Raw genomic sequence first — 23,918 nt, forward strand, 5'->3', positions numbered from 1 at the left:
AAAATTTTTTAATAATTTTTTCCCCATTTTTGTTGAGCCTGTGACTAACAGCAAAAGTAGGCGAGACACTGGGTTCCGCGGAACCCTTACGAATTTTTGAATACAACATTTTAAGAAATTATTTTAATGTAATAATATAAAAGTATGGATATGCTGGATTTGTTTTGTGGTCAAGTCATTTTGGTTGACTCGCAGTATCAACAGTACTTGGATATTTAATGTCAATGAAGTTTTATTATATTTTGATAACAGGTAGGGGCAGGTGCAATAGGATGTGAGATGTTGAAGAACTGGTCTATGATGGGACTTGGTTGTGATGGAGGGAAAGTGATAGTTACAGATATGGACATCATAGAAAAATCTAACCTCAACAGACAGTTTCTGTTCAGACCCTGGGATGTACAGGTGGGTATTCAGAAAAGTTTTATTAGTTACTTTCTGTGTTCAGACCCTGGGATGTACAGGTGGGTACTCATAAAAGTTTCATCAGTTACTTTCTGTCAAAACAGAATGAGAGTAAATCTCGTGTAGATTTTTTTCTGATTTTACAATAAAAAAGAAAAACAGTGAAAAACTAAATTTAACAACAAAAGGTCATTTTCCAATATTTCCACATTTTTTTTGCTTTCTATATCTTGTAGAAAAAAAAGCATGTAAAAAAAAGAGAACAAACAATACTTTCAAAAGTTTCCATTGAATGTATATAACTTGATTTTAATTAGCATTTGGCAACATCAAAGTTAATTTGATTTGCATATCACATATTGGTTATTCTTCATGGTACCTATGTAGCAAAATTTGATGTCCATGTTTTCATGTTACTAGTATTATAATTACCTTAAACTATAAGTCACCTATAGAATGATTAAAATTGGAGCTTTTAGTGATTTAAAAAAAAACTTATTCTGATACATGTACCATATTTCTGAATCCAAAAGAAGAGCCTTGTAACTTGTTATACATGGAGAGAGTTACCATCCTTGGCATTATCAAAACAGAGATTGTAACAATTGGCAGTTTATGTGTGGGTGTTGCAAGAATATGTGTCTCAAAAGTCAAAATTGGATTGGTTTTGGTATACATCAAGAGAACCTTCTGGTTATTTATTTTTACTAAATCTTTATATCTTTAAGTGTTTTCAGAAGACAAGTAAAACATTACAACCAAATATTTTTCTGGAAAAGAAAAGAAAATAATTACCAGTGCAGGCTAGTGCTTTGCCTACAGTCAGTGGGTTATATCACCAGTGCAGGCTAGTGCCATACACATTGTCTTACATATAAATCACTTGGCCTACAGTGAGTGGGTTATATCACAGACTTATTGAATAATATCAAGAGTTTGAAGAAAATATGACAACTGTAGTTGAATTGAAAGTAGAGTGAGCTATTCATTGAATTATATATATATATGTTTATTTTGTCTTCTTTTTTAGAAACCGAAATCAGGTACTGCGGCCAATGCTGCAAAGGAAATGAATCCTGCATTTAACATAATATCACAGGAGAATAGAGTAGGTGGAGAGACAGAAAATATATATACTGACGAATTCTTTGAAGATCTAGATGGCATCACAAACGCTTTAGATAATGTTGATGCAAGTGAGTAGACATTGTAGATTTTCCTCAAGATTTGTATACAAGTTGAATGATGATACTCGAGTGTTTCATGTCTAGAGTACAGTCAAACCTGCCTTAACGGTTACCTGTCTCCAACGGTCACTCTCAGACCCTCCAAAACTTTTTCTCTATATATAACTCAAATCAGCTTTCACCTGTCTAACTAGGTCAGCGGTCACCTAATTTTGCCACAAGATCTTCTTTACAGCTTTTAACAACAGTCATTTTAATGTTTTTAATTACGGAAATAATCATGACGAAAATATATGTTCGTCAGTCAAAATAAAAATCGGAACCCGTTTGCAACTGAGACTGCACAATAGGAGGTGTTCTCGTGAATTCCTCATGTTCCACTTCTTTCCTTTACCCTCTAAACTGTATTGCCAATTTATTTCTCAACGAATATTAATATATTTTTAATGTTTTCTTCAAATCTACTACACTGGAATCTGCCATTTTTTATTTCACTGACGCAAGAACCATAAATCTACCGATTGAAAACACTAAAACAATTAGCCCCGATCCCGGCCACAGGCGATGATGGAATCAGAATTTTTTTAGGAACCTCATTTAAAAGGTCACCTCTCTTGAGTGGTCACTTTTGATACTTACCAAGAGTGACAACTTAATACAGGTTTGACTGTACTTGTTTATTCAATAAATCTTTATAGAACTCATTACCAAACACTTTAGCATATCAGATTTGTGCAAAATTAATATTTGAATTTGCTTTGCTTAATTGGCAAAACAAATCTGTAAACTTTTATGAAGTCCTACTTGTGTTTACTGTTTATATGTATGAATTCATTTGTTTTCAATTGACAGTTACCTGTAAATGTAGTTCATATAAAATTAATCAATTAATTGTCAGTTGTGATCTAACCAATATCTTTTTCCTTCAAACTTTGATAAATTGTTTCTTTGATGCAGTATGTCAGATTTATTCTAGAAATGATTTAAATGACTTACCATTTTATATTTAAATGAACTTTTAGGAATGTATATGGATAGACGCTGTGTATATTACTGTAAACCACTTCTGGAATCGGGCACACTAGGAACAAAAGGAAATGTACAAGTAAGTTTTCTATATAGACATTATCACTTTTATAGTACCCTGTAAACAATAGTTTGTCATTATGATTTCAATATTTTACATTATACTAGGAAAATTCATACAGGTGAGACATATCTCTAGGTCAAGTGTATTGTTTAGATAATCACGAAATTTGAGAGACATCTTTTTATGCTAGGATTTCAACAAACAAAATGCTAAAAAGATATATGCTTTACAAAAAAGATATCATGTGTCAAAAATAATGTGCATTTTGTGAAAATTAATTTTGTTAAGAATAATCATATATTTGCATCAGTATTAATTATTTGTTTCTGTGTCTCACATACAATAATGCAAGTGGGACCCTTGTTGATATGTCAGATTTCTAGCAATTAGTTATACTTCTATAATTGGCAGGTTATTTTGCCATATGTGACGGAATCCATCTCCTCTACTGATCGAAAAGAAGAGTTGGTTCCTTTTAAATGTCTGCAATTTCCACAAACGATTAATCATATTTTACAGGTATTTTACTGTGCTCATTTTAATTGGTAGGTAATTTTGCCACATATGACTGAATCCTACTCCTCATCACAGGATGCAGTAGATGAGACCTTCATGTCTTGCACACTCAAATTTTTTCCGTACGTTATTGACCATACTCTAAAGGTAATGTAAAGAACTATATAAATACTCAGAATTTTGTTTTCATCAACAGGTTGTCCTCCCACACATGACAGAGTCGTATTCATCATCACAAGACCCTCCAGAAAAATCCATTCCCATTTGTACGTTAAAAAATTTCCCAAATGCTATTGAGCATACATTACAGGTAAGAAATGCATGACCCCTCCAGGTGTATGTTTGTATTTGTAGTTTGTTATCCCAGTATGTGGAAGGTTTTATATATTCAAAAGTTTTGCATGTTTTTAGATTACAAAGAAGAATGGGTATATATTTTTTTACCCTTCTGTCCGTCAATCCAATATTCATTTTGGTATCCAGATTCTAAATTAAGTACTTTATATCTGATTGCAACCTTCATTGGATATATGATCACATATAATGAGAGGAAATTACCTATATCATTTTGATGTTATATATGATCACATATAATGAGAGGAAATTCCCTATATCATTTTGATGTTATATATGATCACATATAATGAGAGGAAATTCCCTATATCATTTTGATGTTATATATGATCACATATAATGAGAGGAAATTCCCTATATCATTTTGTTGTTATATATGATCACATATAATGAGAGGAAATTCCCTATATCATTTTGATGTTATATATGATCACATATAATGAGAGGAAATTCCCTATATCATTTTGATGTTATATATGATCACATATAATGAGAGGAATTCCCTATATCATTTTGATGTTATATATGATCACATATAATGAGAGGAAATTCCCTATATCATTTTGATGTTATATATGATCACATATAATGAGAGGAAATTCCCTATATCATTTTGATGTTATATGTGATCACATATAATGAGAGGAATTCCCTATATCATTTTGATGTTATATATGATCACAAATAATGAGAGGAAATTCCCTATATCATTTTGATGTTATATATGATCACATATAATGAGAGGAATTCCCTATATCATTTTGATGTTATATATGATCACAAATAATGAGAGGAAATTCCCTATATCATTTTGATGTTATATATGATCACATATAATGAGAGGAAATTCCCAATATCATTTTGATGTTATATATGATCACATATAATGAGAGGAATTCCCTATATCATTTTGATGTTATATATGATCACATATAATGAGAGGAAATTCCCAATATCATTTTGATGTTATATATGATCACATATAATGAGAGGAATTCCCTATATCATTTTGTGTTCTAAGTTCTTGGTCATAGTTATTAAAAAAAACAGACATTTGTGCAGGTGAATGGTTTCTAGATGCTTAAACAACTACTATAAATGGGATCACAACCTCACTTGCTTAACTAGCCAGGTATTATGAAAGGAAATCTCTATTGATTTGAGGTCACCACTTCTAAGGTCAATGTCATAGTTACTAAAAATAGATAAAAACTTGTGCAGGACAGTTGTCATTGGATCCTTAATCAATTTTTTTTTTATCAGATTGCAACTTTTCTTGATATATATGGTCACATATAATAAGACGCTCCATATTGATTTTGAGGTCACTACCTCTAAGGCCTATGTCATAGTTACTAATTAATAGACTGAAATTTGTGCAGGAAAGTTGTTTCCTGATGCTAAAATCAAATATTTGATATCAGATTGCAACCTTACTTGGATACGTGGTCAGATATAATGAGAGGAAGAACTCTATTGATATTGAAATCACTAAGACTAAGGATTAGTTATTGTCTTATATGTGGGCTTAGTTGAATATTTTTACATAACATTTAGTTCTATATAGACGACATTCAGTTATCTATTGATCATTCAAAAGAAGTTTGCTGTATTTACAATTTACAATTTTTTACAAAATGTTTTCTATAAAGGCAAGGTCCTTTATCTAATTGCTTAATTGAATATTTCCAAATTTTTACGCTTTGATATGCCCTATAGAGGCAGGTCCATTTCAATTTCAATCCATTCTTATAATTATGGGACTCTTTAAAAAAGTGGGGGTATACTGTTTTACCTCTGTCTGTCCATCCGTCAGTCCTTCCGTCAGTCCGTTCTTCCGTCCCATGAATATTTTTCGTCGCATCTTTCTCAGGAACTACAATACAAGGATTTCTGACATTTGGTTTCAGGGTTTATATAAGTCAGCTATACCGTGTGATGTGTTTTCAGATTCATCACTCAACAACTTCCTGTTTACTGAACATTTGTATTATTTTACACATGATCGCCAAGTTGAAAATTTTCGTCACATTTTTCTCAGGAACTACAATACAAGGATTTCTGAAATTTGGTTTCAGGGTTTATATAAGTCAGCTATACTGTGTGATGTGTTTTCAGATTCATCACTCAACAACTTCTGTTTACCCAAAAATTTGGACGTGGGTATCATCAGTGAGCAGTAGCTCGCAGTTTCACTTGTTCTTTTAAATTTGACAATTCATGATAACAAAAGGATACGGCCAGGAATGTCTAAATTTGGCCCTGAAAAATTATCAATTTCTTATCAGGTTTGAAAACAAATATTCACAATCTTAAATATTGATATTACATAGTCGTATTTTTCAGTTAGAATTTAAGCCTTTTCTAGCCAATTCTTTTCTACAATATTGACCAAAATAAAGTATTAGATTAGATTTCCTTATGATTTGATATCCAAACATTCTTGGTTGCACAGAATATGATTCAACTTGGTAAAACATTGTACATTTTTAGAGTGTTTAATAGTTGAAAAATGATAACAGCACTTTCAATTTTTCAGTGGGCCCGTGATCAGTTTGAAGGATTGTTTAATCAGCCAGTAGAGTCAGCTCTGCAGTACCTCTCTGACCCAAAATTTATGGAGAGGACATTGAAATTGCAAGGTACTCAACCAGTAAGTACACTTATTCAGGATGTCTTTTGTAAATGCTATACTCCGGACACCTTAAAAAATGATAGTTGATTGAACATCATTTCATATAAGATATGATATATTATTGTAAACATATACAGACATGTCATGCATGTCCCTTTATAAATGGAAAAATTGGCAAATTTGAAGTATCATAATATAACTTTATTTTGCCTCAACCAAATGTTCTGAAACTGATACACAATGTTTATTACCACCAAACACAGATCAAGATTGAATTCGGGTGGTGTCATTTTCACAGTTCTTGAGTTATGTCCCTTAGTAAATTAAAAAATTTCAGAATTTGTCATATATTTATAAACAGGGGCATTTTTGTCTCATGAACACATTCTTTATCTATTCAAAATAAAATTGTTTTACAGTTTTCAATTTGTCCCTGCATAAAATATGACTTGGAATTAGAGGATAGTTAAAACTCTGTTCTACTGAAAATTACACTGTTTCAGCAGTGATGCTCTCCAGTACATTTACTGGTTTTGAATTTATAATTTTGACAGATAGCAAAGATGAATTATAGTATATTGGGGTTGATTAAGAGTTATTAATAAATTCATATGAATGAAAAATATATATCTGGGTCAGAGCTATTTTAGGAAAAAAATATTTTTTATTTTCAATTGAGTAAAATTATAAAGATAACAAAAAATTATGCAGTGCAAAGATATTTAGCAAAAAAGAGAATATATATTTTATAGATATTATGTTGATCATATAAACTGAAAAGGGGAACCATTTTCTTGTAAAAGGTTTTATGTGTCATATTTCAATTATTGCAGACTGAAACATTGGAAACTGTCAAGAAAGCTTTGACCACAGAGAGACCAAAGGACTTTCAGGAATGTGTAGCTTTTGCTCGTAATCTTTTCCAAGAGAATTATAATAATTCAATACGACAGCTTCTGTTTAACTTTCCATCAGACCAGGTAACTAGTTCATAAGTGACTACATATGTTTTAGATGCTTTTTGTCAGCAGTAAGTCCAGTACGGTATAGAATGTGGATTCATTATTATTCATGGGGTACCAATTTTCATGGATTTCATGGGTATTGGTAAACCACTAATTTAAGTGTTCAACTGAGTATAAATATTCAATAGGGTTATATGTAAACCTTGGCAAATCCAGGAAAATACACTTTATCCTTCATTTCATAAAAAATGGTACCTATGAATTAGATGTATCCAAAGTATTTGATATACATTAAATCTTTTAGAGAGGGAAACATCACTGATTAAGAATAAACCCCTGAGTTTTGAATAGAAGGATTTGATACTATATTTAATAATTAACATTGTTCTTTATAAACCGTTAAACCTGCCTGTTATTGTTATTTCACAATATGAACACAGATCCACAGAAGTCTTTTGCAGGATATCATTCATATTTTTATCAGACTTGATTGTGATGTTTAATGATCATGCTTCCCCAAAATTGGCAATCTGGTGCAAAAAACGTCAAATTTTTATGGTTCTATTCGTTGACCTGTGTGACCAAGGGATGCAGATAGGTGCAGCTTATTGTTGCATGCAAAGAGAGTGCACCCCATAGAACACATGTACTATAAACAATAGTGCTTAGGTCTGAGAGAACTGATCTGGGCATGGCAGCCTTTAAGGAGGTTATTTTAACCAAAAATCCAGACCATCCTGATATTTTTAGGCAGTTAAGCTGCCTTATGCTAGCACCCTAGATTTGTGTTTTTCCTAACGAATGCTGAAAAAAGTGCCATTGTTGTAATCTAGCAGGCTAATATGTTATATATAACTAATTGGACATTTTTTTCATTCTTTTAATTCTGGAATACAAAAAATATGACCAGAATAACCTTAAATGATCGTCGAACGACGCATAATATTTGAAGTTGCACATAGGAAATAGTGCTCAATAGAAATCCGTACGTAGTTTATTATCCCCTGTGCTTTTGGCTAAGATGGCAAAGAACAATTGTATGAAATATTTCATCGCCGAAAATCTGTAATTACAAGTCGTTTATATTTCCCAAATGGCAAATTGCGCAGGAATATTGTTCATGTACACCAAATCTCTATGATAGAGGGAATAAAGTTATATATAGTACACATGTAGTCTAAGTTGGCGGTAATTTTAACTTGCACGAAACGTAAGTTCGTTTGATTCTGATGATATAAAGTCCGATTAAGCGAAAGTACTCTTAATCATGATATTCTTTTAGTTTAAGACGATTGTGATTATTTAATTGATTTCAATTAAATGTATGCACATTTAAATTCCTTTCTTTTATTAAATTATTCCGTTTATCACTGAACTTGTTGTTATTTTATGAATGAAAAACCGGAAATCGACGTAATCAATGTCGACCAATCAGGTCGATGTTTTAAGAAATGCGGAATAACTCGTCCCAGAGACAAGTCGGACCGGGCCACTCGGACCGTCTAAGAAAACAACTCGGACCCCTTGTCAGATTAACTTAGGGTTTCATAAAATGTAAGACTAACATGTCTAGCGGAGCCATCAATCTTTCGTTTGTGCATTGGGAACTATTTAGGGGTATTTTGAGGGGCCTAAAGAAGGGAGGGGTTTACTGTAGAACCCTATGGGATTTTATTTTCAAATGACTATTTATACTCGAAAACAGTAAGTGATAGACACGCGTGGTCTTCAGTAATGAGAACAGGACAATGAAACAAATCAAATAAAATATAGGGTGAGTCATCCCTTCAATTTGAAAATGTTCTTTTATCTTGTAAACGGTCGCGATCCCCACCCCTAAACCATATATATACTTGTATGGGACAATAAAACAAATCAAATGAAAATTTGGGGGAATCCCTGGGGTCACCCCACCCCCTCCTGTTTGAGAACTTGGAAACGGTCGAGATCCCCACCCCTAAACCATATATATTAATATATAGGACAATATAACAAATCAAATGAAATATAGGGGGAGTCCCTGGGGTCACCCCACCCCCTCTTGTTTGAGAACTTGGAAACGGTCGAGATCCCCACCCCTAAACCATATATATTGATGTATGGGACAATATAACAAATCAAATGAAATATAGGGGGAGTCCCTGGGGTCACCCCACCCCCTATTGTTTGAGAACTTGTAAACGGTTGAAATCCCCACTCCTAAACCATATATATTCATGTATGGGACAATATAACAAATCAAATGAAATATAGGGGGAGTCCCTGGGGTCAACCCACCCCCTCCTGTTTGAGAACTTGTAAACGGTCCCCACTCCTAAACCATATTTATTCCTGTTTGTCATTTCAAAATAATTTGAATGATATACAGGGTCAATCTCCTAGGCGTCACATTATGTGACATATGCATATCACTTTACTAGACCAAACCAATGTGTACTGGACTTTGCCCAATGTCAGGCGACCATGGGAATGACAAATTATGGGAGCTTTGTTTGGGAGACTTCGTAACAGCATCCTGTTACAATTATTTCTTGTTTATTATAAAATTGTATTGATGCAAAAAATGAGTCTAGGTAAATTGAATTTACTTTAATTATTTTTTGAATTATTTCTGGGCCTATAAAAATTTGCATTTATGGCTCATTTTAAAGAAACGTATAAATCTTTCAAGCAGTGTAAAGCCCAAGAATGTTTGACCAATTGTTTTATTTGACCGGAGAACCTGAGATCACCCCCAGTTTTTGGTGGGGTTCGTGTTGCTTAGTCTTCAGTTTTCTATGTTGTGTCATCTGTACTATTATTTGTCTGTTTGTCTTTTTATTTTTGGCCATGGCGTTGTCAGTTTGTTTTCAATCTATGAGGTTGACTGTCCCTCTGGTATCTTTCGTCCCTCTTTTATAATCACCTGTCATTTTATTCCAAACTTGGTATGGAGTGATATCACGGACTTGGGGTGAAGGTGGGGGTCATTTACATTTACTATGGTCAGGGCAGTCAGACCTCACCTTTGATCCCTGTAGTAGTAAACATTTGTCTGATTTGTCTCTCATAACTTTTGTACTGTAGAACCCAAACTCAGTGTTCCTTCCAGGGAAGCAAGTCCATTCATACAATTACGTCAACTTGTACCACTAAAAGTCAACTGGTACCAACGTTAACTACCAACTAGAACACCTGCAATCATTGCGAACTTGTACCACTGCAGACTCACCATTAAAAATATACATTGATATATGCGTTGCTTTAGAAAACCTTGATAAAATATTAATTAATTTGCCTTAATAATCAATTCATCAAATAAACATAAATGTAGAATATACGAATGTTTAATGTTTGTTCTTTCAAATCTGAAAAAAAAATTTGAAGCAACACTGCCACAGTTTTCATAATTACGTTTGCCTTGGTTTTTGGTTAACTGCCTGCAGCGCTTACAGTGCTTTGATTTTTCAATTTTTGGTCTTACTTGGAACTGCAACTGGAAGTAGATGTTCTGGAAACATATCTAAATCATAAACAGTCAGTAGTAAATCTATGATAGTTTACCTGTTTTGGAACCTCCAGACCTCTGTCCTGTGTGGGCAAAACATAGAAGGAAACAGAAACCTCAAGAATTTCCATATTTATTTTATTTCAATATTAAAATTTAAATTTAGGCTCAAACTGCACTCTTAAACCTGATGAACATAACAATAAATAGCTCCTTAGATTGAGGAGACATGCATGCATTTTGGAATCAATATTAAACAGCTAGCCTTTAAAAGTGTTGTGAACAATTTAAGTCCAAAAAACCAAGATTTAGGGTATAGGATGTAATATTACAACCCTGGCTGCATGGTAAGGGTCAAGACTTAATAATTTTGTAAGCATAATTTCACCTTCTGAAAGTATCTTCTGTGAAATTGTTTGTTTTATAGCTTTCATATTTTGTAGAATGCTTTGTCATGGTGTGAAGCCCAACATTATATATTGCCACTATGATTGAAAGGAGTATAAACCTTTAAATGCATGCAAATATAAACCTTTTGGTTGCGACTCTTCTTACTTATTTCTTACAGCTCTTATATTCTTTAGCATATTTGGTCATGAATGAATGAATGAGTGAATTGATGGTATCCTCGGGTTTGGTTCATCCCAAGTGAATTTTTTTAACAAAATTTTATATGAATTGTTTCTTTTTGCAGGTTACATCATCAGGGGCACCTTTCTGGTCAGGACCCAAAAGATGTCCACATCATCTAGAATTCAGTATCAATAATGTAAGTTGTATAATACGGTTAGAATTAGTATTTTAAACTATTTAGCCAGAACTTAATTATATTTATAGCTATTGATTTTGGGTTTGTTTTCTATTAAAAGAAAATAACTCATTCAGTTTAAAAAAAAAATAAGGAATTAAAGTGTGATTTATACTAAAGATACTGACTGGTTCTTTTCAAAAACTGAAAACAACCTAACAACCCTTTGATGAATTATTCTTACAGGAATGTGTTGTCTACTGGTAATAGTAACTGAATCAGCTCTTCAAATTTTGAATTGATTTTCAGCCAATCATCTTATGTCTGTTACTTAAATAATAATGTTGAACCCATAGTAATAGCATAACGTAATAGTAACTGGGAAGTTACAGAGAGAAAAAAAAGAGATGGGTGCAGACAGTGTTCAAAATATTTCTGAATAAGTGAGGCCAGCTTCAGGTTTTGTGATCTTTTCCCAATACAGATGTGTTACATTTTCAAAACCAGATAGCATTGTTGATAGAAAAGGCTGATAACTTTGAAATTATCTCATTATCTATGAACTGTGATAAAAGTTACTAATTTAAGGGTAGTGGACCAACTGTCAAATGATAGTTGAGGAAGGATTTCTTGTGAGCTTTTATTTAATTAGAATCTTAATAACTTTTTTACAGGATGTCCATGTAGATTTTGTTGAAGCAACTGCTAATCTTCGGGCTGAAATGTATGGAATACCACAAGTTCGTGATAGGAAAGCTATTAAAAGTATGATTGAGAAGGTCAAAGTTCCAGAGTTCACACCAAGGTCAGGAGTCAGAATAGATGTGAATGATGCTGACATGGAAGCTAACAGAAATTCAGGATCTTTTGGTTAGTATACAATACCAAAGGTGGAATATTTACAGCTTTTGCTTTCTGTATGCATACTATACTGAGTAATGATCACTAATCAAACTTGTAAACTATATTTTTGTGTTGTGCTGTTAAGTTTAGTCTAATTTTCTGTCTAATAAGTAATTCTAACCCTAATTTTTACCACTTAATAATTATGTAAAATTCCTAATTTACATATTGCAATAAACTCATCATAGATACCAGGCTAAAAACTTTGTACACCATATGCACTTATTGTCTACAAAAGACTGATTAGTGATGCTTAAAGATCTAAAATAATATCCCTAGATTTATTTTTATAAAAAAGATCATGGCTATTACCCTGAAATATTTGATCCTAGATCAAAAAGCATGTTTTATTGCATTGGCGTCTGCTTAATTCTGTTTTTGCATTAATGCAGTATCCAGTTAAAAATCTGAAACAATAATCCATTTTAGCAAGGATAACCATACAATCAGACATGAAATCCTCCATCTCACAAGTGCATATGGTGAAACGCAATGTTGATTATGCTGCAACAATTCAGTTTAGAAATTTCACATATACTTGTTTAGTCACTTAACAATCTATAGTATTTTGAAACATAAACATTTACATACATATTTCAGATGAAAATCAATTAGAAGAATTACAGAAGTCGATACCACCTCCAGAAAGCTTAAAGGAATTAAAATTAAAACCTATAGACTTTGAAAAAGACGATGACACAAATTATCATATGGACTTTATTGTTGCTTGCTCAAATTTACGTGCACTAAACTATGATATCCCTCCGGCAGATAGACATAAGGTTTGTATATTTGTACAAAAACTATAACATTGAGATGAATAAATGTGCGTTTACAATTATATGAAGACATACTTCTTTAATCAATTTCATCTTTTCATCTTTTGATGCTGATAGTTATGTCCTGAAACCATGATTTTATCAGACTGACTGACCAGTTTAAGCTGGAGACATTCTGGAATTACTCATCTTTTCTACAGTATTGGTAAAATCTATTTTGTGCAAAAATCATGAAACTTTTCAAGCAGACTGCATATGTCAATCCTTTGCTTAGGTAAAGATAACTGGATACTTGTACCTCAAACCCATGTCCAGGTGCTAACTTTAAGGATGTTTCAGCAACAAAATAATGTATCGTTTATTTTTAAAGTTTTGAAGTTTTTGCATTTTTACAACTTTTATTTTTAAAGTATTGAATTTTTTGCATTTTTACAAAAAGAAAAAAGTTTGCCCAATCAAAGACAAGAAAAGAGGCTTGCGGACAGTTTTTAAATGACTTGTAAAGAATGAACTAAATTGACTTCTAAAGAATGAACAGCTCTTTCAATCCATTCAGTGAGATGTTACCTTGTTGAGTGTAACATGTCAAGACAAAAGCCCACACTGAATGTATTATAGATTTTTTGTTAAGACCTTAATATTACCTGATATAGTTAATTCAAAATAACTATTTGTCTTAATGACATATTTTTCAGAGTAAATTGATTGCAGGAAAAATCATTCCAGCTATAGCAACCACAACAGCTTTAGTAGTTGGTCTTGTGTGTATAGAATTGATCAAAGTAAGTTGTCTAGTCAGAATACTTTAAGGATGTTGCAGACTGCAGATATTATCTTTCCTTTCAGAAACTAAGATGTATGGTTTTAGTGAGCTATTACATGACAGGTGCCACATGTGAGGCAGGAAATGGTTCCCAGAGTTCACCCCAAGTTCTTGGGGTTTGTGTTGATCAATCTCTGGTTTTTCTGTGTAGTGGTTTGTTATCATTATTTGTCTTTTCCTCATTTTGTTTTTGGTTGTTTATTGGACTTGGGATTTTTGATTGCCTACTTGACATCTTCTTTCTCATTTAGAAATTGGTACTGCTGCATTGTTGTCAACTTCATTCTTTAATGAAAAAGATGGTTGATTTAGCATAAACAGAAACAGTTAAATATTAATCATACAGAGTTTTAACCACCTTGATAATACATTAAATAGGACCCTACCTATTTTCAACAAAAGCCTTATATTAATCGTGCTGTCACAAATGGTGTCCACTCTGTATATGTTGAGTACCATGAGTTAATTATGTGTCTTGAGTGAGGTTGGAATCTTTAGCAGTTTTTGTCAAGGTCATAATATTAGTTTAATGTCACAGATCTTAAGTCCATGGTTGCAAATGTCACAGTGAGGTCTGATATCCTTATTGATAAATACTAAATAGTCTTTTTTGCTACCTTTCTTTTTTAAACTTAAGTGACAAGTATCTAAAGACTCCTCTCTTCAGAGAACACTTAAAGCTGAAGCGAGATAGCAAGAAATGACCCTTATATCAAAGGTATCCAGTTTCTTAATATTTGTAAGTCTGATGGACAAAGTACTTCAGATAAGTTTGAATTAAAGTTTCATCGACAAAGTGCTTTAGTTTAGTTTAATAATAGTTTTGTACACAAAGTACACAGTTTAGTTTGAATAAACGTTTTGTACACGAAGAATTTCAGTTTAGTTTTGAATAAATGTTTCTACACAAAGTTCATCAGCTTAGTTTGAATAAGATGACTATAAGTTTAGTCCACAGAGTTGTTCCATTTAGTACAAATAACAATATAAGATAACTTAAGGTGAATAACAATCTTATAGAAGCTCCAAGATAAAACTTTGAAATAAAACCATTATTCCTTCAAAAATTGAATATTGCTTTTATATGTTTAGTGTCAATCATCAAAAGAAAATGTCTTTGCTTAAAACTAAGTTTTTACAATTTCTAATTTCTGTTTCAGATAGTGCAAGGTCAAAAGAAAATGGAGACATACAAGAATGGTTTTCTGAATTTGGCATTGCCATTCTTTGCCTTCTCAGAACCTATTGCAGCCAAAAAGAGCAAGGTATATTTAACCTGAAAATATTATTTGTGGTCATGATTTAAGAATATAAATGTCATTATCAACACTAGTAATACTAAATGATGCAGTAATTTACTGTTACTCGTATATTTATCAATACATTGATCATTATTTTATTTGCTTCATAGGATGAACTTTAAGAAACACTTTTTTATGCCCCCGGAGCAGGGGAGGGGGCATTAAGTGTTACCCTTGTCCATCTGTACGTCCAAAAATTAGTTTCAGTTCTTCAACTTAAGTTTGCCTCAACCAAATGGTATGAAACTTATACACAATGCTTATTACCACAAAACTCAGATCAAGTTCGAATTTGGGTGGCGTCACTTTTACCGTTGTAGAGTTATGCGCATTTACAAATGGAAAAATTGTTGAAATTTTGTTCAGTTCTCCAACTTAAGTTTGCCTCAACCACATGGTTTGAAACTTATACGCAATGCTTATTACCACAAAATTCGGATCAAGTTTGAATTTTGGTGGCGTCACTTTTACCGTAATGGAGTTATGCCCCTTTGCAAAAGGAAAAATTGCTGAAATTTTGTTTCGTTCTCCAACTTAAGTTTGCCTCAACCAATTGGTATGAAACTTATACACAATGCTTATTACCACAAAACTCGGATCAAGTTCGAATTTGGGTGGCATCACTTTTACTGTTCTCGAGTTATGTTCGCTTATAACGTTATATGCAAGCTGGGGCATCACCTGTGTCCCATTGACATATTCTCCATGTATTTGGTGATGAAATGACTCCAACAAATGGAAACATGAAAAGCATTTTATTGACTGATCTATCATTTCAAACAATATATAAGCATGATTGAAGTTTTGTTTTAAATTGATAAACTACTTTTATTTGACAGTATAATGATGAAGAATTCACACTGTGGGATAGATTTGAAGTTCAAGGTGACATGACCTTACAGGAATTATTAGATTACTTCCAGGTAAGGATCATTTTGATTTGAAGAATTTAAGTTAGAAAATTACCAATTATGCCACTAGAGTGGTTGAAACTTGGTCTCACTAAGCCATTGTTCTAAATACACTTTTCTTGTGTAGCTTATCATTCATAAACTTGAAACGGTTTTAAATCTTTCAAAGTAGGAAGTTATTAAAACAAGTGATGGAGCATAATGAACAAAAGAAATATGGTCTTTAAAAAAAAATTATATGAAAAATGTAACATTTTCATTTATCCAAAGTAGAAAAGCACGAGACTAAGATAACATTTAAAGAAACAATATAAAAAAAATAATGAGATTATAATATCTCAAAGGGAAATTTAGATGATCACTGCATTCAAAAGATGTTTCACGGATATATTTGTTTTTAGTTCATGTGTCTATGAATGTTGAATCTAAGGAACTACACATCATAAATGACCGATATGTTGTGAGTTCCTTCATTTTGATATTTATATGCAAAAAAGTGTCAAGTTTGTATTGCTAAGGTTAAGGTCAAGGTAAATTCAGTCATTGTAGAATATTTTGCAGTGTACAAGTGTTGGATTGATAATAAAAGTTCCTGAAAAAAAATATGTCATTTTATATTTGATCCATTTTTGACTTAGTTTCGTATTATGGTCCGCATGCTACATATCACTGAGGAAATATATTGTTTTGGTGAATATTATTAGATAGGTAAAGAGGGTCTACAAAATGAAGTCATATTGACCTATATTTTATGAAAGAGCAAAGGAAACAATATTTTACATTAGGTCCAGATCTATGTAACTTAAAGAGTCATACAATAACTATATTTTGTATGATAGTTTGAAAGATTGATAGAATTAAGATTTGGGGGGAACTTCAATTGAACTGCAAACAACAACAGAAAAAATTGAAAAACAATATCAAAAGGTCAATAAATTTATATACAACAACAACAAAAATAATCACCATGATTACAGTTAATAATAAGTGTTAAAGTGGCGATTCAGTCAAATTTCATACTTATATCAGTATTTACTAAGTAAGTACTTTTAAAAAAAATGTTTTTGAATGATTGACTTGTTTTAACTCTGTAAAATACTTGTACATTGGAATCTTTGATGAAAAAGCATAGATTTTTGTAATGATGACTGAACTTGATATTGTATCTTTCAGAAAAATTACAACTTAGAGATAACAATGTTGTCACAGGGAGTTTCCATGCTGTTTTCATTCTTCATGGCACCAGCAAAAGCTAAAGAAAGGAAAGCTTTACCGTAAGTTATCTTTGCTTACACTACAGCAAGAAAGAGAGTTAAACAAATTTGTTTGCCTGTTAGAAAAAAATTAAATGGTCTTCCAAACAATACAGAAATATACAAAAATATTTCTGCGTTGTTTGAATAAAAAAATAGTTCCTTATATATGAAATTTCAAGCTTTAACATTTCACATGTTGTCAATATCGTAATTGGTTGTAAAGGTCAAAGTTTTGATCTTGAGGTTTGTAAAATTAGATATTTATCCAATATAGATTGATTATTTGACATTGAATATTCAGAATTTGGCTTTAAAAGACCATCTATGTATAAATTATAATTTTGATATTGCGATGATTGTGGTATTGAATAGAACAAATGTGTTTTGTATATTGTTTTCTTTATAGAAGTCTTTTTATTTCTGTAGGTTAACAGAAGTAGTGAAGAGGGTATCGAAAAAGAAAATTCCAAGTTATGTACGAGCTCTAGTCTTAGAAATTTGTTGTTATGATAAGGATGGAGAAGATGTTGAAGTTCCATACATTAAATTCAATCTACCAAAACAGTGATAGTATATGACAATTAGTTGTACAGTTATCATTCTATTACATTCATCAACTGCTTCATTTTCCAGCCAAAAGCAAAACGCATATCCTCTTTCCTAGAATTCACAAAAGCAACAGAAATAATCCTTACTGATGAAGTATCATAGAATTGCATATTAAATATAGATTTGAATCTATGAATAAAAGTTCTGCATATATTATGTATGTTTTGGACAAATACCTTTGTCAGAATTATGTATACTACAAAAATGTTAATTTATTGATATAAGAATATGAATGTTTAAACATTATTGTAAAATTAGTTGATATCCACAGTTGTCTTCATTGAAATTTACTGGTTGATAATCTCATATGTGATTAATATTTGATCCATCATTTTTTTGTATTTTGCACCCCTCATTATGTGTTTCATTTCTTGTTATAGAATTGTTTATTTCACTTTCAATGTGTAAATCACATTAAATAAGCTTAGGTGTTGGAAAAATAGTTCAGACATCATCTCCTTTGTGGGCAATATGAATATCAAGCTTTTGATCCAGTATTTTGGTCTGGATCTTGCTATTCTCTCTTTGTAGTAGTTGACACATGTACAATTTCTAGTGGGTAAACAAAATATTGTTATAAAATTTTAAAACATTTCTTGCACAAAAGAATTTTTAAAAATATAATGGAAGACCAAGCCATTCCTGTTTCACAAATGCAAAAAGATTATGTTTTGCATGTGGATGATTTTGAAAATTTAGAAAATTTATTCCTGAACAGACTTTGAGTATTGAAGTATTTTTAAAACACCACAAAAGATAATTTTAGATAAAATGTGCACTAATTTAGTTATTCTAACAGTACTTAATCAACAATAAACTTAAGTAATATTTGGATCAGAGATTCCTAAAAGTTAACATCAAATCCACCAAAACTAAATATACATATGTATTTTATATCCCTGTTTAGGTAGAAAGATTTGATTTTCTGAAAACACCCCAAAAATGAGAGAAGATCAAACTGACATGATAAAATATTAAATATGGTCATGCTACCTAGAGTGTAGCCCTTCGATTTAATCAAATTTACCAAACCATTTAAAAATGAAAGGAATTTGCTGTTTTGTAAAATATGCAGAAACAATATAATTATACTCTTGAAAGTAAATTTTTATTGAATTGTGGATTCTCTATTATTAAATATCGGGGGAAGCATATGTACTCACTAATCACAATGTTAATATTCAATTGTAGTTTTTGTTTGTTCAAATATTGTGTTAAATGTGTTCTTAAAGTATAGTCTGGAAAGAGTCTTACGGTCAGAACCCAAGTTTTAAAAAAGTACCTGTCAGCATTTTATTATTTAAAGATCGCAAACTCCTAGTTATTGTGCTTTTTACAATTTCATTATAATATTTAAGGTCAAAACCTGGTTTTCTTGTCCCTTATTCTGATCTTTATTGAAGGTCAGGTTTATGTGATGTTAAAATTGCCAAAGTTGTGAAATTTCCTGCTTAAAGTAGTTGGTATCTTTTTAACACGGTCCCTTTGCTGGAGAGGTAGAAATTTAACTCTAGCAATATTTTTGTGACAAAGAAACTGAGTCCTCTTACTAACCAAATTGATCTGTTTCTGAATACAAATGATCTTGTGAAGTCTTTTTTCAAGTAAAGAATATTTTTAAAATGTTTTCTCAAATGTTATCTTTTGAAAAGCAACATGTCAGCATGGAACAGTGGACATAATGCATCAAAGTTTGTGAGTTAGAAAAGTACAGATTTCTTGTACATTGATATGTATATATGATGTTTTGTAGGCAGAGCCCATTTTCATACTTGAATATTTGTTTGTGCAAATAAAACTATTATTTTTCTATGTGAACAATGTGTATACGATATAGATCCAATTTTTTTCTACAGTGCATAAAGAAAGAATTTGATTGAAGAAAAGATATGCATTTTTTCTTTTTTGTTAAACATGTCCTTTATTTTGATGACCTTTCTCTTAAGGTAAATAGTGCTATTGTAAAACATTTTTTTTTAAAAGTGCTTATTAGAAAAAAATTAAGATTATTGAATAAATGCATTTTATGATATGAGATGAAAATCTTTTCGGTATGCATATCATAAGTTTGTAATTCTTTCTGGACAGCTGAAATTATAATTGGTTTTCTTTTTCTGTCTATTATTCTGTTGTCTGGTTATACAGATAGGAATAAACAGAAATTACAAATTAAAATGCACTAGTAGAAATGTGTCTTTGCTTTTATTATTACCTCTGTCTGTACGTCCATCCATTCGTCAGTCAGTCCATCTGTCCCATGAATATTTTTCGCCACATCTTTCTCAGGAACTACATTACAAGGATTTCTGATATTTGGTTTCAGGGTTTGTACGAGTCAGCTATACCGTGTGATGCGTTTTCAGATTCATGACTCAACAACTTCCTGTTCACCAAAATATTGGGGCAGGGGTATCATCAGTGAGCAGTAGCTCTCAGTTTCACTTGTTATACCTGCTGTGAAGGAGGAGTTTTACCTCTGTCTGTCCCATGAAAATTCCTTCACATTTTCTCTGGAACTACAAATCAAGAGCTTTCAAATTTGTTAAATGGCTTGATGTGAACATGCTGTTCTGTATAATGCATTTTCATTAAGTGAGCAGTAGCTCACAGTTCTACTTGTTTTGTTTGGGATAAATGTTTTGAAGTTTGTTGCAGATGGGAGACAAAGGAATTGTGTTCTGACAGTGATGGTGGTGTTAATCAGATATACAAAGCTTAACAGAAGCCAGATATACCACATAGAAATAAGATGTCTTGTTGAGTTAGTTTCTGTACTTTACCTAATTTTTTTATTCAATCACTTGATTTTACCTATGATCATCTACTGTCTGCTGTACTGAACATACATGGACAATTGCCAAAATGTGAAGGTCAAGACTGAATCTCTAGGTATTGAGGCTGAAAAAGGCAACCAATATATAAGAAAATTGACTTGTAGTAATTGTGCAATACATTTGTATTTTGTCTGGCAGTCGAGCAGTTGGGAAGTATGCAGGTGGATCAGACAGCGATTTGCAGTAGAGCAGCGGATTGAAAACCAAAACATATAACCAAAATCTGTCAAATCTTCAACAATGGACCATCACCAACATTGTAGACTTAGAAAAGAATTCTTGACCAAAAATCTGTATTTGATGATCTTGTATTGCTGATCATTTTTTATGCCCCCACCGTAGCGGAGGGGACATTAAGTTTAACCCTTGTCCGTCTATACGTACGTCCCAAAATTGGTTTCCAAATGTTATGAAACTTAAGCTCAATGCTAATTACAACAAAACATAGATCTAGTTTGAATTTTGGTGGCGTCACTTTTACCGTTCTAGAGTTTTGCCCCTTTACAAATGGAAAAATTGCTAAATTTTTCTTTCCGTTCTCCAACTTTAGTTTGCTTAAACCAAATGTTATGAAACTTATACCCAATGCTTATTACCACTAAACATAGATCCGGTTTAAATTTTGGTGGTGTCACATTTACTGCCCCTTTAAAAATGGAAAAATATTTGAATTTTTCGTTTCTGTTCTCTAACTTCAGTTTGCCTCAACCAAATGTTATGACACTAAAACACAATGCTTATTACCACAAAACACAGATCAAGTTTGAATTTTGGTGGCATCACTTTTACCGTTCTAGAGTTATGCCCTTTACAAATGGAAAAATTATTGAGTTTTTATACGACCGCAAAAATTAATAAATTTTTGGTCGTAAATTGGTATGACGTTGGCGTCGTCGTTGTCGTCGTCGTCGTCGTCCGGCGTCATCCGAAGACACATTGGTTTTCGCACTCTAACTTTAGTTTAAGTGAATGGATCTCCATGAAATTTTACCATAAGGTTCAATACCATGAAAGGAAGGTTGGGATTGATTTTGGGGGTTATGGTACCAACAGTTAAGGAATTAGGGGCCAAAAATAAGCATTTTTGTAACTTCCAGACAATAACTTGTGGGTAGGTGTATGGATCTCTCTGACATTGTACCACAAGGTTCCATATCACAAAGGGAAGGCTGTAATTGATTTTGGGGGTAATTGCCTCAAAATTTTAGGAATTAGGGGCAAAAAAAGGGGCAAAAAACAAGCATTTTTCTAGTTTCATGACAATAACTTGTGTGTAAGTGTTTGGATATTTCTGAAATTGTACTACAAGGTTCCATATCACAAAGGGAAAGCTGGAATTGAGTTTGGGGGTAATTGCCCTAAACGTTTAGGAATTGGGGGCCAAAAAGGGGCCAAAAATAAGCATTTTTCTAGTTTCCAGACAATAACTTGTGTTCAAGTGTATGGATCTCTCTGAAATTGTACTGCAAGGTACCATACCACAAAGGGAAGGCTGGGATTGAGTTTGGGGGTGATGAATCATAAGGGGGTTCAAATAATTGGGGGGGGGGATTTTTTTTTTTCTTTTTTTTTCTTTTTTTCATTTTTTTTTTCTTTTAAAATTTTCCATTTTAAGTTGGTTATTTCTGATTTATATTTAAAAGCAAATAATAATGATATGGTAGGAGATACACACCAAACAGGATGTGTAAATTATTATATAATAAGTATTGTGCAATAGCAAGAAATTTTCAATTGCACAGTATTGCACAATAGCAAGAAATCTTCAATTGCACAGTATTGCGCAATAGCAAGAAATCTTCAATTGCACAGTATTGCGCAATAGCAAGAAATATCCAATAGCACAATATTGCGCAATAGCAAGAAATTGTCAATTGTACAGTATTGCGCAATAGCAAGAAATATTCAATTGCACAGTATTGTGCAAAAGAAGATACTTCATATAAATTGCTTATTTCTTGATCAATTTCAATGGGGTTTTATTCTTGAATTCTTGGGGTTCTTTAATATGCTGAATCTAACCGTGTATTAAGTTTTTGGATTTTGGGCCCCGTTTTTAAATTGGTCCACATTGAGGTCCAAAGGGTCCAAAATTTAACTTTGTTTGATTTCATCAAAAATTGAATTATTGGGGTTCTTTGATATGCCGAATCTAACCGTGTATTTAGATTCTTAATTTTTGGTTCCGTTTTCAAATTGGTCTACATTAAGGTCCAAAGGGTCCAAAATTAAACTTAGTTTGATTTTAACAAAAATTGAATTTTTAGGGTTCTTTGATATGCTGAATCTAAACATGTATTTAGATTTTTGATTATGGGCCCAGTTTTCAAGTTGGTCCAAATCGGGGTCCAAAATTAAACTTTGTTTGATTTCAACAAAAATTGAATATATGGGGTTCTTTGATATGCTGAATCTAATCATGTATTTAGATTTTTGATTTTTGGGCCCCGTTATCAACTTTGTCCACATTGAGATCAAAAGGGTCTAAAATAAAACTTGTGGTTCTTTGATATGCTGAATCTAACCATGTATTTAGATTTTGGATATTGGACCATAATAGGTGAATGTCCAATTTAAAATTTTTAAGTTCTTAGACCACATTCATTCTGTGTCAGAAACCTATGCTGTGTCAAATATTTAATCACAATCCAAATTCAGAGCTGTATCAAGCTTGAATGTTGTGTCCATACTTGCCCCAACTGTTCAGGGTTCGACCTCTGCGGTCATATCAAGCTGCGCCCTGCGGAGCATTTTATTTGTTTCTGTTCTCTAACTTTAGTTTACCTCAACCAAATGTTATGAAACGTATACACAATGCTTATTACCACAAAACAATGATAAATTATGAATTTGGGTAGCGACACTTTTACCCTTCTTGAGTGATGTCCCTTTATAACGTTAAATGCAAGTGGGGCCATCATCGGTGTCCCATGGAAACATTCCCCATTTATCAATTTAACAGAATCTCTCCATCTTCCTTAGTTTTTGCCCAAAACGCAAAAAAAAAAACGGTTAAGAAAAAAACATTATTTTCATTTTTCTGTACTTTACTGATAAATGGACATATTTTTATGTCCCCGCTGTAGCAGTGGGGGCATTAAGTTTTACCCTTGTC

At 32.2% G+C, this 23,918-nt stretch overlaps 1 protein-coding gene across 10 annotated transcripts in view; it reads left to right on the forward strand.

Moving 5' to 3' along the window:
- The window catches only part of LOC127701758 (ubiquitin-like modifier-activating enzyme 1), a 54,947-nt gene extending 34,785 nt beyond the window's left edge, over window positions 1-20,162 (forward strand). For 9 of the 10 annotated variants that reach the window (XM_052205762.1, XM_052205737.1, XM_052205723.1 and 6 more), the window contains 14 exons: window positions 253-405; window positions 1,436-1,601; window positions 2,615-2,697; window positions 3,395-3,508; window positions 6,092-6,205; window positions 7,021-7,167; window positions 11,334-11,408; window positions 12,062-12,257; window positions 12,891-13,072; window positions 13,765-13,851; window positions 15,053-15,157; window positions 16,033-16,116; window positions 17,278-17,378; window positions 17,787-20,162. In XM_052205762.1, the coding sequence (XP_052061722.1) occupies window positions 253-405; window positions 1,436-1,601; window positions 2,615-2,697; window positions 3,395-3,508; window positions 6,092-6,205; window positions 7,021-7,167; window positions 11,334-11,408; window positions 12,062-12,257; window positions 12,891-13,072; window positions 13,765-13,851; window positions 15,053-15,157; window positions 16,033-16,116; window positions 17,278-17,378; window positions 17,787-17,928 (1,749 nt within the window). In that variant the 3' untranslated portion in view covers window positions 17,929-20,162. Of the gene's footprint in view, window positions 1-252; window positions 406-1,435; window positions 1,602-2,614; window positions 2,698-3,231; window positions 3,346-3,394; window positions 3,509-6,091; window positions 6,206-7,020; window positions 7,168-11,333; window positions 11,409-12,061; window positions 12,258-12,890; window positions 13,073-13,764; window positions 13,852-15,052; window positions 15,158-16,032; window positions 16,117-17,277; window positions 17,379-17,786 lie in introns of all 10 variants that reach the window. The other variant, XM_052205742.1, reaches the window with a different exon arrangement.
- The last annotated feature ends 3,756 nt before the right edge of the window (window positions 20,163-23,918 follow it).

Source organism: Mytilus californianus, unplaced genomic scaffold (assembly GCF_021869535.1).
Source record: "Mytilus californianus isolate M0D057914Y unplaced genomic scaffold, xbMytCali1.0.p SCAF_1, whole genome shotgun sequence".
NCBI classification, from domain to species: Eukaryota; Metazoa; Mollusca; class Bivalvia; order Mytilida; family Mytilidae; genus Mytilus; species Mytilus californianus.